This window comes from Electrona antarctica (genome assembly GCF_951216825.1).
Source record: "Electrona antarctica genome assembly, chromosome: 6".
Taxonomy (NCBI): Eukaryota; Metazoa; Chordata; class Actinopteri; order Myctophiformes; family Myctophidae; genus Electrona; species Electrona antarctica.
The window spans coordinates 49,550,052-49,565,346 of NC_136811.1; the positions used below are offsets into that span (position 1 = coordinate 49,550,052).

General features: G+C 44.9%; 1 protein-coding gene across 1 annotated transcript in view; it reads left to right on the plus strand.

Moving 5' to 3' along the window:
• The window catches only part of LOC306925346 (glutamate receptor ionotropic, kainate 2), a 174,634-nt gene extending 159,577 nt beyond the window's left edge, over positions 1-15,057 (plus strand). The window contains exons 16-17 of the mRNA XM_079504124.1: positions 2,981-3,231; positions 14,815-15,057. Of these exons, the coding sequence (XP_079360250.1) occupies positions 2,981-3,231; positions 14,815-14,979 (416 nt within the window). The 3' untranslated portion in view covers positions 14,980-15,057. The remainder of the gene's footprint in view (positions 1-2,980; positions 3,232-14,814) is intronic.
• The last annotated feature ends 238 nt before the right edge of the window (positions 15,058-15,295 follow it).

Genomic DNA, 15,295 nt, shown 5'->3' on the forward strand with positions numbered 1-15,295 from the left:
CGACACTAACTCTGGGGGAGCCCGGGTTCGAACTGGCGACCTTGCGGTTGCCATCCGGAGACTCTACCCCTGAGCCACCGCCGCCCCTTAATGCTTTTGTTTGTTTTTCTACACTGACACTAGTAGATATGTTGTCCAACTTACTGAATATTGGGTTAAAAAAACATAACTCCTTTGAGGGGATGGGGGGGGGGTTCTTCAGTGCTTCCGTACTACTTACTTACAGTACTTGAGTATACATGCACTTATAGTTACTGTACGCCACTGGTGTTCATGCATGTACACAAGATCACACGGCGTGTTTTCAATAGACCTCCTTCCCAGAGAGGCCATTAGGGGTCATGGACATGCCATGTCACCCAACATCTGTCGCCACTTTTCACTTGCCCAGGTCAACCTGCTCGTGCATGAGCACACCATTACATCCTCTGGCCCGATCATGTCTCGGGAGACCCAGCGCCGCCGTCGTCTTCCTCTGTCTCTCTCTCCCTTATTACCATCAATCTTCATTCGCCTTCATTAGGCTGTATTAATCATTATGCGCTGCGGTGTGGAGGGGGTGGTTTGCAACAGTCAGCAGGCGGCCGTTGCCCTCAAGTTGTCGCCGTCCACTCCCATAGCACGTCATTTAGCTCTGCCTCATAAACGAGACAAGAGGCCCGAGTCGAATTCTGGGTGACGGAAACATCTCCACAGCCTTGACCCTGACTGCCGCTACAGCAGCCATCCCTCCCACCCACCCACCCACCCGCCCACCTGTCTGCGATCTGCGTGCGTCTGAAGACAGAGAGAGGTGACGGCACAGGCGGAACCAAAGAGGACATCTGACAGAGGCTTGGCACAGAACCACGGCTTCAGCCTTGAGGACAGTGTGAACACAAGAAGACCAGTTCATCTGAGAGTGCAGATCAGAGCATGATGGGTATATTCACAAAAAACGACATTCATTATACATTACAGGCCTATATCCCCAGTCCCCAGGATGTGATGATTTTAAACATTCACCCCACATCTATTTGCTTTCCTTTGGTGCTGCTCATTGCTAGACTTTAACATGCAAAACAAGTCGTTTGATGTGTCTGATAGCAGGAGAGCAGCGGGGCTTTTGCTGAACTAAATATATGCAGGCGTTCGGAATGGCAGTCATTGCAGCAGATTTGAATTTCCATGCTGTATTTTGGGGGGTTCAAAGACAGATGCATTAGGGATTGGTGTGCCATTACTCTGCTGCCTTGATCTGGCAGATCACAGTTCTTACTCTGGATTCACCGCGGCCTGTCATTTCGCTCTCCTCTCTTCCTTCAACTGGAGGATTAACCACTTCAACACCATATATGGTTGTCCCCCAGGGCTCTACTAGTGTCTTTTCTGTTTTCCGTGGGGAAACCTTCAGCTCACAACATGTCTGGTGTTTTCAGCTCTCAAATGAATATAATCCTGTCCTATCCTATCACTGACAAACACAACATATGAACTGCCCCCCCCCCCCCCCCCCCCCCAGACACACATACTGTACACACACATAGTCCAGATTACATAGGAAGTTGTCACTACATTTAACAAAAAGTTAAATCGCACAGACCCTTTCATGCAAAGACATAAATGCTTTCAAACAAACATGACATAACATAGCATAATATCCAGCAGAAATGTAATTTAAATTAGCCAGCTTAAACCCTATACTTAGTTGACCAGAGTTCCCCAGGGGGTTATCAGCAGGCCCTGTCCTCTTTCCCCCCGAGCTACATTAAATATCTTTGCTGAAAATAGCTGATCTACAAGCTCACAACATGTGCACGGTTAGTCTTTCACTTGGCGGGAGATTGTTATGGTACCAACCAGTCATTTCTACACTAGCCTACATTTAAATATACAATAACACTGCACTACTCGTGTTTCTGGCTGGCAAAATGGCACTTTGATCCCACAGAGTTAACAGTTTTGGACATACAGTATGAGTTTTCTACCCGACAGAGTCGATATGGAAATTGGCCAGTTTGCTGAAACCTGAAAGGATGAGATGAGCAGCGGTGGTGGGCGGGGCATGATGCCTGTCATATCTGCATATTTGAATATGCATAGATCTATGACTATATTCATGCATGGTGTTTTTACATTTTGTGTTGAGCAAACTATTAATCATAGCCGAGTAGTGTTACAAACTTTAAAATGTGTCTGGAGGGGAACTTTAATAATAATAATAATGGATTTTATTTATAATGCACTTTACATTCCTCGGAATCTCAAAGTGCTACAGTAGGCATTAGGCAAAAATATGAAACATTAGGTAAAAGCAGAAAAAAAAGAACATTACACGATTAAAAGCACACAGTTTAGCATCAAGAAACGTAAAAAAAACAACAGTTATTGAACATGAGGTCAGGGAATAAAATCAGTGGGTTTGGGGGAAGGCCTTATTAAAAAGGTAGGTCTTTACTAAAGGACATACTTTGTCTCTATAGGTAATTAGACATCTAAACGGACAAAAATGACATGCAAGGTTCTCCAAGGTTCCGTTTAGGGGCCTCTTCTGTTTGGGGCCATATAGTACATGCATTTGGCTCATTTGTTGGCTTATTATTTTGAGCATAATTACATTATACACACAAATTTACTTTGCAATATCATCAGGGAACTGTGGTCTAATCTAATGCAAGCACCAAACAAGTGCGTTGAACAAGGCAGAGTTTGGATATGCCAGTATTCAGTTTCACTGAATTGTTTAGAACAATTACAAACCAAATCTTGCTGTAGTCACAGACTCAAATCTGGTGCAGGCTACAAACGCTATCCCTCTGCTGCACACACAGCTGCAGTGAGTGAGATTCCAGCGCCCCATAGCCTGAAGGGATGGGACCTTCTGATTGGTTGAGACAACGTTTCGGACTGAAACGTCAAAATTAAAATGTCCAAAAAAGCCATTTATTTCAACCACGACTTTAATGTATAAAGCGGCGCTGGTTGTTTTTCCAACCCTCAGGCTCTCCGTACAGAGACAAGATCACCATCGCCATTCTGCAGCTTCAGGAGGAGGGCAAGTTGCACATGATGAAGGAGAAATGGTGGCGGGGGAACGGCTGTCCGGAGGAGGAGAGCAAGGAGGCCAGCGCCCTGGGGGTGCAGAACATCGGCGGCATCTTCATCGTCCTGGCGGCCGGACTCGTCCTGTCCGTGTTCGTGGCCGTGGGAGAGTTCCTCTACAAGTCCAGACAGAACGCACAACTTGAAAAGGTAAGCAGGGGCCTGGTGAAGTATATCCTCGCTGTCGGGGAGGAAACCTCCTATCTCCGTATTCTGATTTTGTTTTTATTTTTCCCGTAGATTAGCGCCCAACTTGATCCTACAAAAGCATCAAAAGTAGCAGATCATACAAGCTCAGCTTGTGGATCTGCTATTTTTGCTGTTTTTGAATTTGAATCCTGAAGAGGATTTAAAGGTATATTCAGTGATTTCACTTAATTCAAATATCACTTGTTTTTTGTTTTGTTGTGATAATCCTCCCTACTATAGAGTGTGCTGACCATATAAGGAGTTCCTCCCTGTCCCCAGTTAACCCCTGGGGTCAAAAAACCTTAGGTTTCGTTTTTGGCTATAGGTGGCCTTCATCCAATCAGGATAGAGAGGGGCCTTCCACCAATCATGATCGGGCGGGGGCGGGCCTTGGTGTGCGTGCTGTTGGCCTGTCGCGTGTCCCCCCCACTGTAGTGCGTGCATGTGCACATCTTGTTACCGGGGCGGACCGGGCGGGTTTTCCAAATCACCCAAATCACTGAATGCTCCTTTAATGGTAACAGGTTTCCACCCGACAGAGACGATGTACATTTTCTCGATGAAAGCGTTGTTCTGTTTTACACAGTTCACAGTTTACATAATGTATGTACTGCCGTTATCATCATGCTGCAGACACACACAAATGGGTTCGCATCGCTATAGGAGAGACAAACAAAGTACTACACTAATATTGATGTCATGGCATTCCTCAGACGTAGTGACTCAGTGAATGTATGTGAACGATAATGTGCAGTAGGTGGGCAATACTTACTCAGCAAATTGTCTCACATAATGTGAAGCAAGATAAATAAACATGGGCTCAGTCACTTTGCATTTTTAAGTGACCATCTGTTTGCTCAATTCCTGAAGCTTATATTGCATCCATGCCATTATAATAACCAATAAGATAAGGGTTGGTTTCTTTGCATTTACTCATTTAGGCCGAGAGGCGACAACAAGAAAAGAAAAGTGAGGATTTCTGCTGTCACCACGGACCCAGGCTAGACTTTAACCACCATCCCAAATGACCTCAAGAAAAACTCAAGAGACTTTTTGTATTGTAAATTAAGATGCTCTAGAAATGCCCGATATTATACGACCGGTATTCTGAGACTATAGAGTGAATGGACACTATATCACTAACCTCAGTGGGCACTTGCACAATGTTTGGATTGTTGGCAAATGGTGCATGGTTGGGACGATACAGTAGGTTTACTGAAACCTGCCTATAGGCACATGTGGAACAATAAGGTTTGTTCTCTAATGCATGACCCACGCCCTTAAAACCAATCACATTCCACTCCAGATACCGTTCTAGATCTGGGCAACTACAGAACACGAGTCATGTATGCTTTGATTAGAGCTTTCCTTTTTTGGGTTACATCTAGATACTTACAGTACATACATCTTCATATCCATCTAGGGACATTAATCCTGTGAGCAATTATTACAGTTTGGAATCAACTGAACAAATAACTAACTATAATGGTTTAACCAAAACCTAGTGCTTTCATACTCTTAATAGCTCATCTTTGGACAGAATAACCCACAATTCCTCCTGTTAGGTTCGACTCCACAGGAACGGTCATTAACAGCTGACTGCAAAACCTTCCATTGATCACAGAATGTCTTTCAACTCAGTCAAAAAAGCCGCTTTTCATTCAATATCACAATATGCCGTACATGCAAACACGCCTCGAGACAAACACACACACACACACATACGCACGCACACACAGACACGCACACACACACACGCACACACGCACACACACGCACACACACACGCGCGCGCGCACGCACGTACGCACGCACGCACGCACGCACGCACGCACGCACGCACGCACGCACGCACGTACACACACACACACACACACACACAATGTGAGCTTGTGCCTATTAATAATGGTGTGTTGAAGCTGAAAGAATGTAGAAAATATCAACTATATTTCATATATCTTAGAAAACTGAGTTGTCATTACTAACTCAGTTCATTACTACTGATTTCCTTGTAAAATATATTTAGCAGTAATATCACGCAACAACGTATACATCCAGAAAATAATATTAAATTAAGTCACTATCATTTATTTATCATGTATTTTAAGTATTGTTAGCATACAGAAATAGAAACACTATTTCAAGATACATGACGCTCGAGTGAAATGGTGCTGGAGTCTCACAATCTAGAAGTAATTTCTCCTCTAAGCAAGTAATTGCTTTTTTACTGCTCTTAATTTTCTTTCTAAAGAAGTCGTCGTGTGACTGTTGTTATTTATCAGTGATTGTAACTGGTAACAGCGACGGTGGTTTCCTTGTCCAGTTGCTATCATTCAGTTGCTCGTAGTCTGTTATCTCCCTTAACTGTAGTGCCTGGTTTATTTCGGTTGCGTTCCATTTCCGACACCAAAAACAAGCAACTCGCAAGTCACCACACGCCGCAGCGCATCATGTTGTGCACTTGTAGATTCGCTAGTTCTGGTGCAGTGCAACAATGCCACGAAAGTAAGCATAATGCTGCGTCCACACGGGCAGATGCAAAAATAGTCAGATACAGATACAGTTCATTTTTATTGAAAGCCAGTGGCATGAGGATACAAAGATATACATCTGTCGTTTGTAGCTCCTGCAAAAGCTACAAAGCTACAATAACGTAGAGCAGGTTTCAACTTCAGCTACAAAGCTATACAAACACGCTGTGTAGCTTTGCATCTTTGTATCTTTTGCATCTGCCTGTGTGAACGCAGCATCACTCAGGCATTAGTGTGCAAGGCAAGGCAATAACGGAGGCTGGTGAAGCAGACACAAACGATAAGAAATAATATAGAGTGATACACGCACTTCCGTAAGCATTTTCACAGCCCTCCTTACCATGTCGCCTCTTCCCCAAAAGCTTTATTCATTATGGTTGAAGAGTATTCATTAGAGGAGAGCGACAGTGGAGACACGTATCACTGTCACACATTGATTGTACCATGATCAGTGTTGCCAGATCTTTGCGACAAGACAAAGCGGCCAGGTCTATGAAAACAAGCCCAAAAGAAGCGACTGCGGGCCACATGAGCACTTAAAACCTATATGCCTCGGCTATTTGAAAATAGCCGATATACGAGATTGCAAACGCATCGTCATGCGATGTTTTGTAGGCTTGTAGATCTGCTATTACGTCATTTTAACACAAATCTTGTATGGGGGTCTCTGGCACAAATTATTTTCAGATGGTGGTCGGCAGACAAATATATAGGCCTAATAATATGGGGGTCTTTTACATGAAAAATGTCTCAGAACCAATTATTATATATTTTTGCAGCAAGCAGCTACACTTTAAAAACCAGCCCAAACAAACTGTAACCAGCAATGACTATTATAGTTTAAGTGTCTTTACTGAAAAAAAGATTCCTGACATGGCAACACTGACCATGATGCAGGTCTTTGAGAAGACCTAAGGCTCTTTTCCACTACAAGAACTAAACCAACCATGTCGTGCCATAAAACACATTTCGCAGGTCCTGGGTGTATTACCACAAGGCAGTCTTTCTCAAACTTTTTCATGTCATGGACCCCCAAATTGACAAAATCAGAAAATGTTTCGCTCCAGGGACGCCCGAGAAAAGAACATTCACAATCTCTGAGAGAAGATGTACGAGCTCTGAGGTCATACATCTGCTATTTTTGAATAGCTGTAAATGGATAAAGTGGTTAAAATGATTTAGCTGTGACCCCCTCGGAACCCCTCCAATGACCCCTGGACCCCGCTTTGAGAACCACTGCCATACGGTAGGCCTACGGCTCATTTTCAGATAAGGTTCTCAGAACGTCATTTGGACCCCATATACTCAGGAGGTGGTGTTACTACTAACCCCTGAGTTCTATAGGAAGTTCTGGGTTCGAAACTTTCAAAATGTTTCGAAAATAGCCAATCTACAAACTCACAACATGTTGTGTCGCGTAGCGTTGTGAGCTTGTAGATCGGCTATTTTGACTTTTGGTTAATTGCAATTCTTCATGAGGTATAGGCCTACCTCCTCCTTCGGGGGTGGCCGTGGGTTGTAATGGAATCGTAAACAAAAGTCCCAGAACTTGGGATGGGTTGTGGAAGGTTCTGGTTTTATCCTTTGTAGTGGAAAAGAGCTTTCAGATAGTCTATAAATAAACCACTTCTCAGATGTCTATTCAGAAGCACTGTATTGTAAGCACTTTTCCCCACATTTTGCAAATGGCACTACTGTGCCGCTGAAATGCCGTCAATTAAGAGCATGAGGCATCATGCACCCCCCCCCCCCCACACACACACACACACACACACACACACACACACACACACACACACACACACACACACGCACGCACAATGTCACCGATTTACTCTGTACAGAGATGCATCCAAAATTTCAGAATTAGGTGACTCAGTCGAGAACAAAACGCAACGGCCTGCTGAAATAGATCTGTATTATTTTGTACATTCATATCTTCGCGTCGGGCGGAAACCTTTTACTGTATGTCCAAGAATGTTACATTTCAGGAAAAGACAAAAGAAAGATAAAAGTTATTGTTTAGTCATACGTTCTTATTATGAATGGTAAAATATTCATAAAAAAACACAGACAGACATAGGCATGGCATGGGTGAGGTTTTTCTAAAGCTTCAAAATGTGCAAACGTAGCACATCGACAAGCTCATGACAGCTATTTTGTGCTACTTTTGACGAGAATGTAATTATGACAAAGTAACAACACAGGGAATTCATTTATGGACAAATATGGAGATACATGTTTCTGCCCGACAGCGACAATAATATGTACAGTTGGGTGCCACCGATATTGTCCCTTATCATTTGACCCATTTAGGCCTGACCTCAAAATGTAAAAAAATCCTTCTAAATCCTCCAGTTTTCTGAAATAAATATTTTCACGATTTTTCAAAAATAGCAGACCTACAAGCTCGTAGCGCGCCACTCGGTGGCGCGCTATGAGCTTGTAGATCTGCTATTTTTCAATAGCTAAATTATAACATAATGTTTAAAACACCAAAAGGGGTTCCCGCCCAAAATGGGTTAACTGTCCTTTTGCGCAGATCACGCAAACCTCAGCAAAAAGAAAAGGACAATATCGATGGCCTCCAACTGTATGTGAACCAAAAAAAAGAAGGAAAATGTGCAGCGATACGGACCACACGCACGCAGTCCAATGCAAATGCAAATTGTCATTAGGCTAATCTGTGAAAGTCAGCCATATATTTTGTTTCATTGCTCCGGGCCCTTTCACATAATTGACTACCACCTACTTTTTATGGCACTGGGTTGTTTTCTTACCATGATGCTGAAAGTGTCAACTTGAAAAATGTGGTGCTAAGCATCTCTTTGTTGTGTTTCACATGCTTGATAGCGCACCACCCGGCAATTTGCATTTTATAATTACTTCTGTTTTGTAACATTAGAAAGAGAGCAAAAAATAGCAGCATGGCGTTGATATAATGGGATGAGCCATACAACCCTCTCGTACAATGGATAGAGCTCCTGTTAATAGTGTCTTTAATCCAGTCCAAATAGATGTGTTAATGTCTTAAAATGTCTGTTTTTGAGATTACTGCATTTCCGATCTCAGAAAAGTACATTTGTTAGATTAAGCTGCCGTATACTTGTTTTAAAAAAAAGTTTATTAAAGATTATCAATAAACATTTGATAAATTTACAAAATATAGGCTGCTGCAGGCTTGTCATTTTGAGTCATCCACCCATGGTTGCTATTCATTTTATACATTTCCATTATTGTTTTGTATTTATTTCTCTTTCAGTACACTCCCCATGCATTCTTATACATTCCATCTCCAATCTTTCATGGTGGCTTTTTCATTCTGATGTAATGATAACACCTGCCTTCACTCATACTGTATGATCACATATTTTGACCACTTCGGGCATGTCATTATAGGCTAGATTAATTTGAACATTTTCCAAACATTTCAAAACAAAAAAAAAGATGCGAATTTTGAAGGGCTCAAGTGGTTCCTAGCTGAAAGGCAGCCTTCCAGGAGCTACAGTGGTTGACATGAATATCTTTTGAGCATCAGTTGAATTGCAATGTCACTCAAGCCAAGTCCACAATTTGTCCTGAACCATTTGGATTTCTGCCCGTATCCAAAACAAAGCCTCGCGTGTCTGTGAATGTTGCCACAAAAAGCCGTCACAGATTGAGACCAGCAACAACATTGATTCTGGACAACAAAAAAAAAAAGCAACAACAACAACAACATGACAAGAGCTCTCGCGAAGGACCCGGCGGAACATTGTTGTACTGTCACCTCCTCCATCCCCGACATGTCAAACTCCCATGATTACCATGGTTTGTCCCCCCCCTCCCCTCCTTCTTCTCCTCCTGACCATACCCTCCCCTCTCTCCCCCCCACCCCCCCCCCCCCCCCCCCCTCATGCTCCTCCTCCTTCCCTTAGCTGCTCCTACGCTTCCTCCTCCCAATTCTCCTCCTCCCGCTCCTCTCGCTCCTGCTGCTCTTCCCTCTGTTCCTGCCGCCTGCTGCTGCTGCCGCTGCTGCTGGGGGGCCCGCTGCCACGGGGTTACCACCAGGGCTCTCGGGGGAACAGGGACCACCTGCCGTGTGTGAGGACCCCCATGCATCGCTCCCACTGCACAGTGCGCGCACGGCCGCACGCACACACCACACACACACACACACACACACACACACACACACACACACACACACACACACACACACACACACACACACACACACACACACACACTGGTACGAAAATTTACTTAAATTACCGAAAGTAGAAAGCACTCATTATGCAGAATGTCCAATTTCACAAGTTTTCAAATGTATATAAAATAATAATATCCTTTGAGAATAGCAGATTGTGGAAGGGGGGCGTGATGATCTAGGTGCTGCCTGTGAGTGGGGTGACAGGTCTGGCTCTGCCAGCTCACAGGCACACCTGCAGCACATTGTATTAAGGACACATCTGCGGTTTCCCCGCACCAAGCTTCTACTACAGTGAATGGAAAAGTGACTGATGTTAGTCATGGCTGCTCCAACAGTAGTGGCAACATTAAAAAAAAAAAAAAAAAACGGAATGTCAAAATATCTACCGCGGTGGCTGAGACCAGAGCCATTGAGTAATGGTTGAGACAAAGCAGTGAAAGGTCCTGAAAGATACATAACGTCAGTCTTACCCAATACCCAATCTTTCTGTTTTAGGAACACAAGGCTGCTGATATTTTGACATTCCGTTTTTTTGTTGTTGAATGTTGCCCTACTGGAGCAGCCATAAACTACACAGGTTCATCCCGATGTTCTGGGCATCTTTGTAATGTTAGTGTTAGTAAAAAGCAGGTAAAAGAGTAACGTTTGAGGCAGACTAACATCAGTCACTTTTCCATTCACTGTAGTAGAAGCTTGGTGCGGGGAAACCGCAGATGTGTCGTCTCCGCCTACAGGAAATACGTAGGCTGCGACCATGAGACCCGTTACGGAATCGGTCCATAAGGAAGCTAATGCGCTTGTGTTCTTTGTTGCAGTAACAGGCTGAGGACTTGTGTGTGGCTCTGTCTGGACCCAGCCTCTCACTGCAACAAAGAACACAAGCGCATTAGCTTAATACAATGTGCAGCAGCCGCTGCGCCTGCGTGAGCTGGCAGAGCCAGACCTGTCACCGCACTCACCGACAGCACCTAGATCACCACCCCCTTCAGCTCTACTTCCACACAGAGTAGAGCTGAAGTGAGTAATTCTTGTAATAATAATCAAAATCAAAGTATAGCTAATAACTAAAGTTTTCAATTAATTAGTGGAGTAAAAGTACAATATTTGCCTCTTCTGAGATGTAGTGAAGTAGAACTAAACGCACGCACCCACGTGCACAGGTTTGCATGTGCACACTCTCACGCTGAAGCATGTGCGGGCACCCACACACACACACACACACACACACACACACACACACACACACACACACACACACACACACACACACACACACACACTTCAGTCTTTATCTACTATATAATGCGCCACGTCTCTGCGTACGTCTCTGCGTGCGTGCGTACGTGTGTACAGTTGTAATGCACGTAACTCGAGAACCGTTTGACCCACCGACTTCAAATTCGACACACATGTTCCACACCCCCACAGGAAGTGCAGTGCCAGGTATCGAGTCGGTCGGACCCACGGTTCTCCAGAACCACCACAAAAGGCTCTGGTCAGGCTCTGCCAGTGGCCTAATGAGGCAAACTCCTTTCCCCTGGGCCAGGCTGTGCCAGTGGGCCTAATGAGGCCAACTCCTTTCACCTGTGCAATTTCCAGCCTCTGCCTCAGCCAACTGAGGCTCAACCAATCAGGCTCTGCCAGTGGGCTGAATTGATTGCCAGTTTGCAGTCTTCACACACAGGCACATACACAGATGTATCCATGTGGGACACCGGCTGACAGTTAAAATGGGTGCTATGACAACGTATATCATTAGGTTCCCAAGTTGCATCGTTCCCAAGTATGTTCCTACAAGACAGACAGACAGACAGACAGACAGACAGACAGACAGACAGACAGACAGACAGACACATAGTACATACTGTACATACTGTACATACTTTTACAAAACATATACATAGCAGTACATACACAACACAAAAGGCCGACTGCGACGGGCACGTACAGGTCTAGTATGCTATAAGCATAAGCACCTACGTAGACACTACACACATACACACGCGCGCACGCACACACACACGTGCATGCGCACACGCACACGCACACACGCACGCACACACACACACACACACACACACACACACACACACACACACACACACACACACACACACACACACACACACACACACACACACAAATCTGATGACAATAAACCACAGATCAGCCCAAAACCACAAAACAGCTACTCAATTATGGCCCACTGGGACTGAGAGACTGCAAAGACCACACCGCAGCCATGCCTCAGGCATGCATCACAGCATCTTATCCTGTGATTAAGACCAGAGCTCTGTGGTTCTCACGGGGCAGGAACCTCCAAAAATGTCTTGGAACTTCGACCACACAATCGAGGAAAGCGGCAGTAAAGTGTCAGATTTACAATCCCACCATTTTTGCCTTCTCGTGAAGTGGGTAGTTCTCTCTCTCTCTCTCTCTCTCTCTCTCTCTCTCTCTCTCTCTCTCCTGAGCCGTCCCAGAGTGCAGTGCAGCTTTACAGCTGTACAGCTGCAGGTTTGTGGGAGTCATAAAACCTCTGTAATCCAATGACACTAAACAGCAGCCATCAATCAGCACATGACACCAACAGGCAACCAGAGAGAGAGATCGTCTTGTCCACCAAAGCCTGGCGCTTTTATGGCCGTTACTGGTCAAACATTGCCGTGCCATTCAATTTCACGGAGGAAAATCAATAGCCATGAAAAGCCTGTTGGTCGGAGTGGTTCTGACAATCAGTGGCTGTGCCGTGAGCTATGAGACAGGTGGTGCCACTGGCTAGGGAGACAGCTTGATTATTCTCGGGGTATAACCTCGAAAGATATTTTCATTCAAGGCACTATAACATCATATGCTTACACCCACATAATGGTGCATTGGACTGTGAATTCAATGTACAATGTCTGCACAGACAAGGCATAAAGGCAAAGGCTACTTAATTAACACAAATGCACAAGAAATTCACTAAAACATTCATTGTGAACTTAACTCAAGAGAGGTTCTGTGAAATTGAAAGCGTTTGAGAACCACTGGTCTAAGACTCTAAGCCATATGATGGGATTCTTTTAATAACATAATATTTGCAGATGCCAGAGTAGCTTATGAGAGAACACGTGGAGGAAGAAGCAGCCGTTTAATTGGCCATGCATAAACACCATGGATCTGAGTCAGACGAGATGCAACACGCATCAATAAGTCATGCTGCTCTGTGGAGCAAGCACAAGGGGACGGGGAAATACACCGTATTGCTCTGTGTGTGTGTGTGTGTGTGTGTGTGTGTGTGTGTGTGTGTGTGTGTGTGTGTGTGTGTGTGTGCGCGCGCGTGCGTGCGTGCGTGCGTGCGCACGCGTGCATTTCATAGCATGTATGTACATATTGTGTATGTGCTGCTATGTATGTATATGTATATGTTTTGTAAAAGTACGTATGTACAGTATGTACTATGTGTCTGTCTGTCTGTCTGTCTGTCTGTCTGTCTGTCTGTCTTGTAGGAACATAATTATCATTCTAGCTCCGAGTACAGATTTGCCTCAATCCCTTACTCCCTGTTCACCTCCTTATCTATTCCCTGAAGCTCCATCCATTCACATCCTCACCAGCTCACAGCCATACCAGTTAAATCCAGGAGTGGGTTGGGTGGGTGGGGCCCCTTTTAATGAAGGAAGATCCATGTTACAAACAGAAGCCACATGCATGCCTTTCCCCAACGCTACTGTATCTGAGACACAGGTGTTTTAGTACTGTATATGTGATGTTATCAAGAGATGAAGCCAGTTACAAAGAGCTTCATTACAAAGGGCAGCAAACGAAGAAATCAATACAAATTATAAAAATAAAACGACATCAATAAACACGGAATAAAACTTTAATATGACATAATTAGTCATTGTTGGTTATTTTATTATAACAACCAACCATAATTAATTTAATAGCATCTATAATGCAATCACTCATATCCAGCAAGGTCCTGCATCTTAAAATGCTTTTGTGTGGTATGCAAAAGATCGGCCCTGACAACAGTTGATATTTCCAATTTCAGAACGAGATCTGTTACAGATCATCAACATCATACTGTATGTGTATGAAAGCTCTCCCGAACACGAAAGGTAGCCAGTAATGTATTCAGACATACCGTATATTCCCACTGTTTCATATCTTTGCCTATAATGCCTATATATAGTATTACCGTACGCTGTAAAAGCCTTGTTAATGTATCTCTGAAGACTGTGCAAATGGTTCCATTTGTACACACTGTATACACTCAGGGATTGCACTGTACACTCCCCCCCCCCCCCCCCCCTCCCCTGATCCAGTTTCCCTCACCCCTGAGTTTTCCCCACACTCCCTTGCTATCCTTTTTGCACCTATAGGGTTGGGATCCCTTTAGCGATCCTGTTGGGTGTTCCAAATGGAACTCTCAGAGTTATGGTGGTCCAGTGAAATGTATAAAAGTGAACCACTGGTTGTAAATGCATAGCAGACGTTGAAGTCCACATAACAAGTTGTGCTATAAACCGGGTTCCTCACTCAGCATTGGATCCGGTTTCCGGATCCCGACCCTACTGGCACCCCCCTATACTCACACCAGTCCAGTGTTACTGTGTCACCCTGCAGTCCCCTGTGGGGGGAAGGCTCTGAGCCGCTGCCCAATAAGAGTCTGCCCCCCCGGGGTGGAGACATCAGACATGGGTTGTTCTGCTGCCTGTAACCAATCAACAAGGCGGTCTGAAACCCATTCTCTTTCTCTACCCCTCCCTCCTTCCTTCCCCCCTCACTCTCCCCCCCCCCCCCCCTCTCTCTCTCTTCCCCCACTTCCCGTCACAGAGGTCCTTCTGCAGCGCCATGGTGGACGAGCTGCGCGTGTCCCTCAAGTGCCAGCGCAGGCTCAAACACAAGCCTCAGCCGCCCGTCATGGTCAAAACCGAGGAGGTCATCAACATGCACACCTTCAACGACCGCAGACTGCCAGGGAAAGAGACCATGGCCTAAAAAGAGGGGAAAAACATGCTGGGACTCACAATCACGCACTCTCTCTCCTCTGTGGTCAGGAGACCGTGTAGAGACACCGGGAATAAGAAGGGAGACGGGGGCTGGGGGGGGTGGGGCTGGTTGTGACACATGGGTTATACGGGAGGGAGGGAGGGAGGGAGGGAGAGAGGGAGGGGAGCATTGATGGACTGTCATCGCTGTTTCTTAAACGTTAGCTACCGGAAAAAGAGGTCGAACAATGTTTCCTGTGGAAATAACTTGAACCTGGGTGCAATTTTTAAGTGAGATACCTCATTATCCTTTACCACCTTGGGGG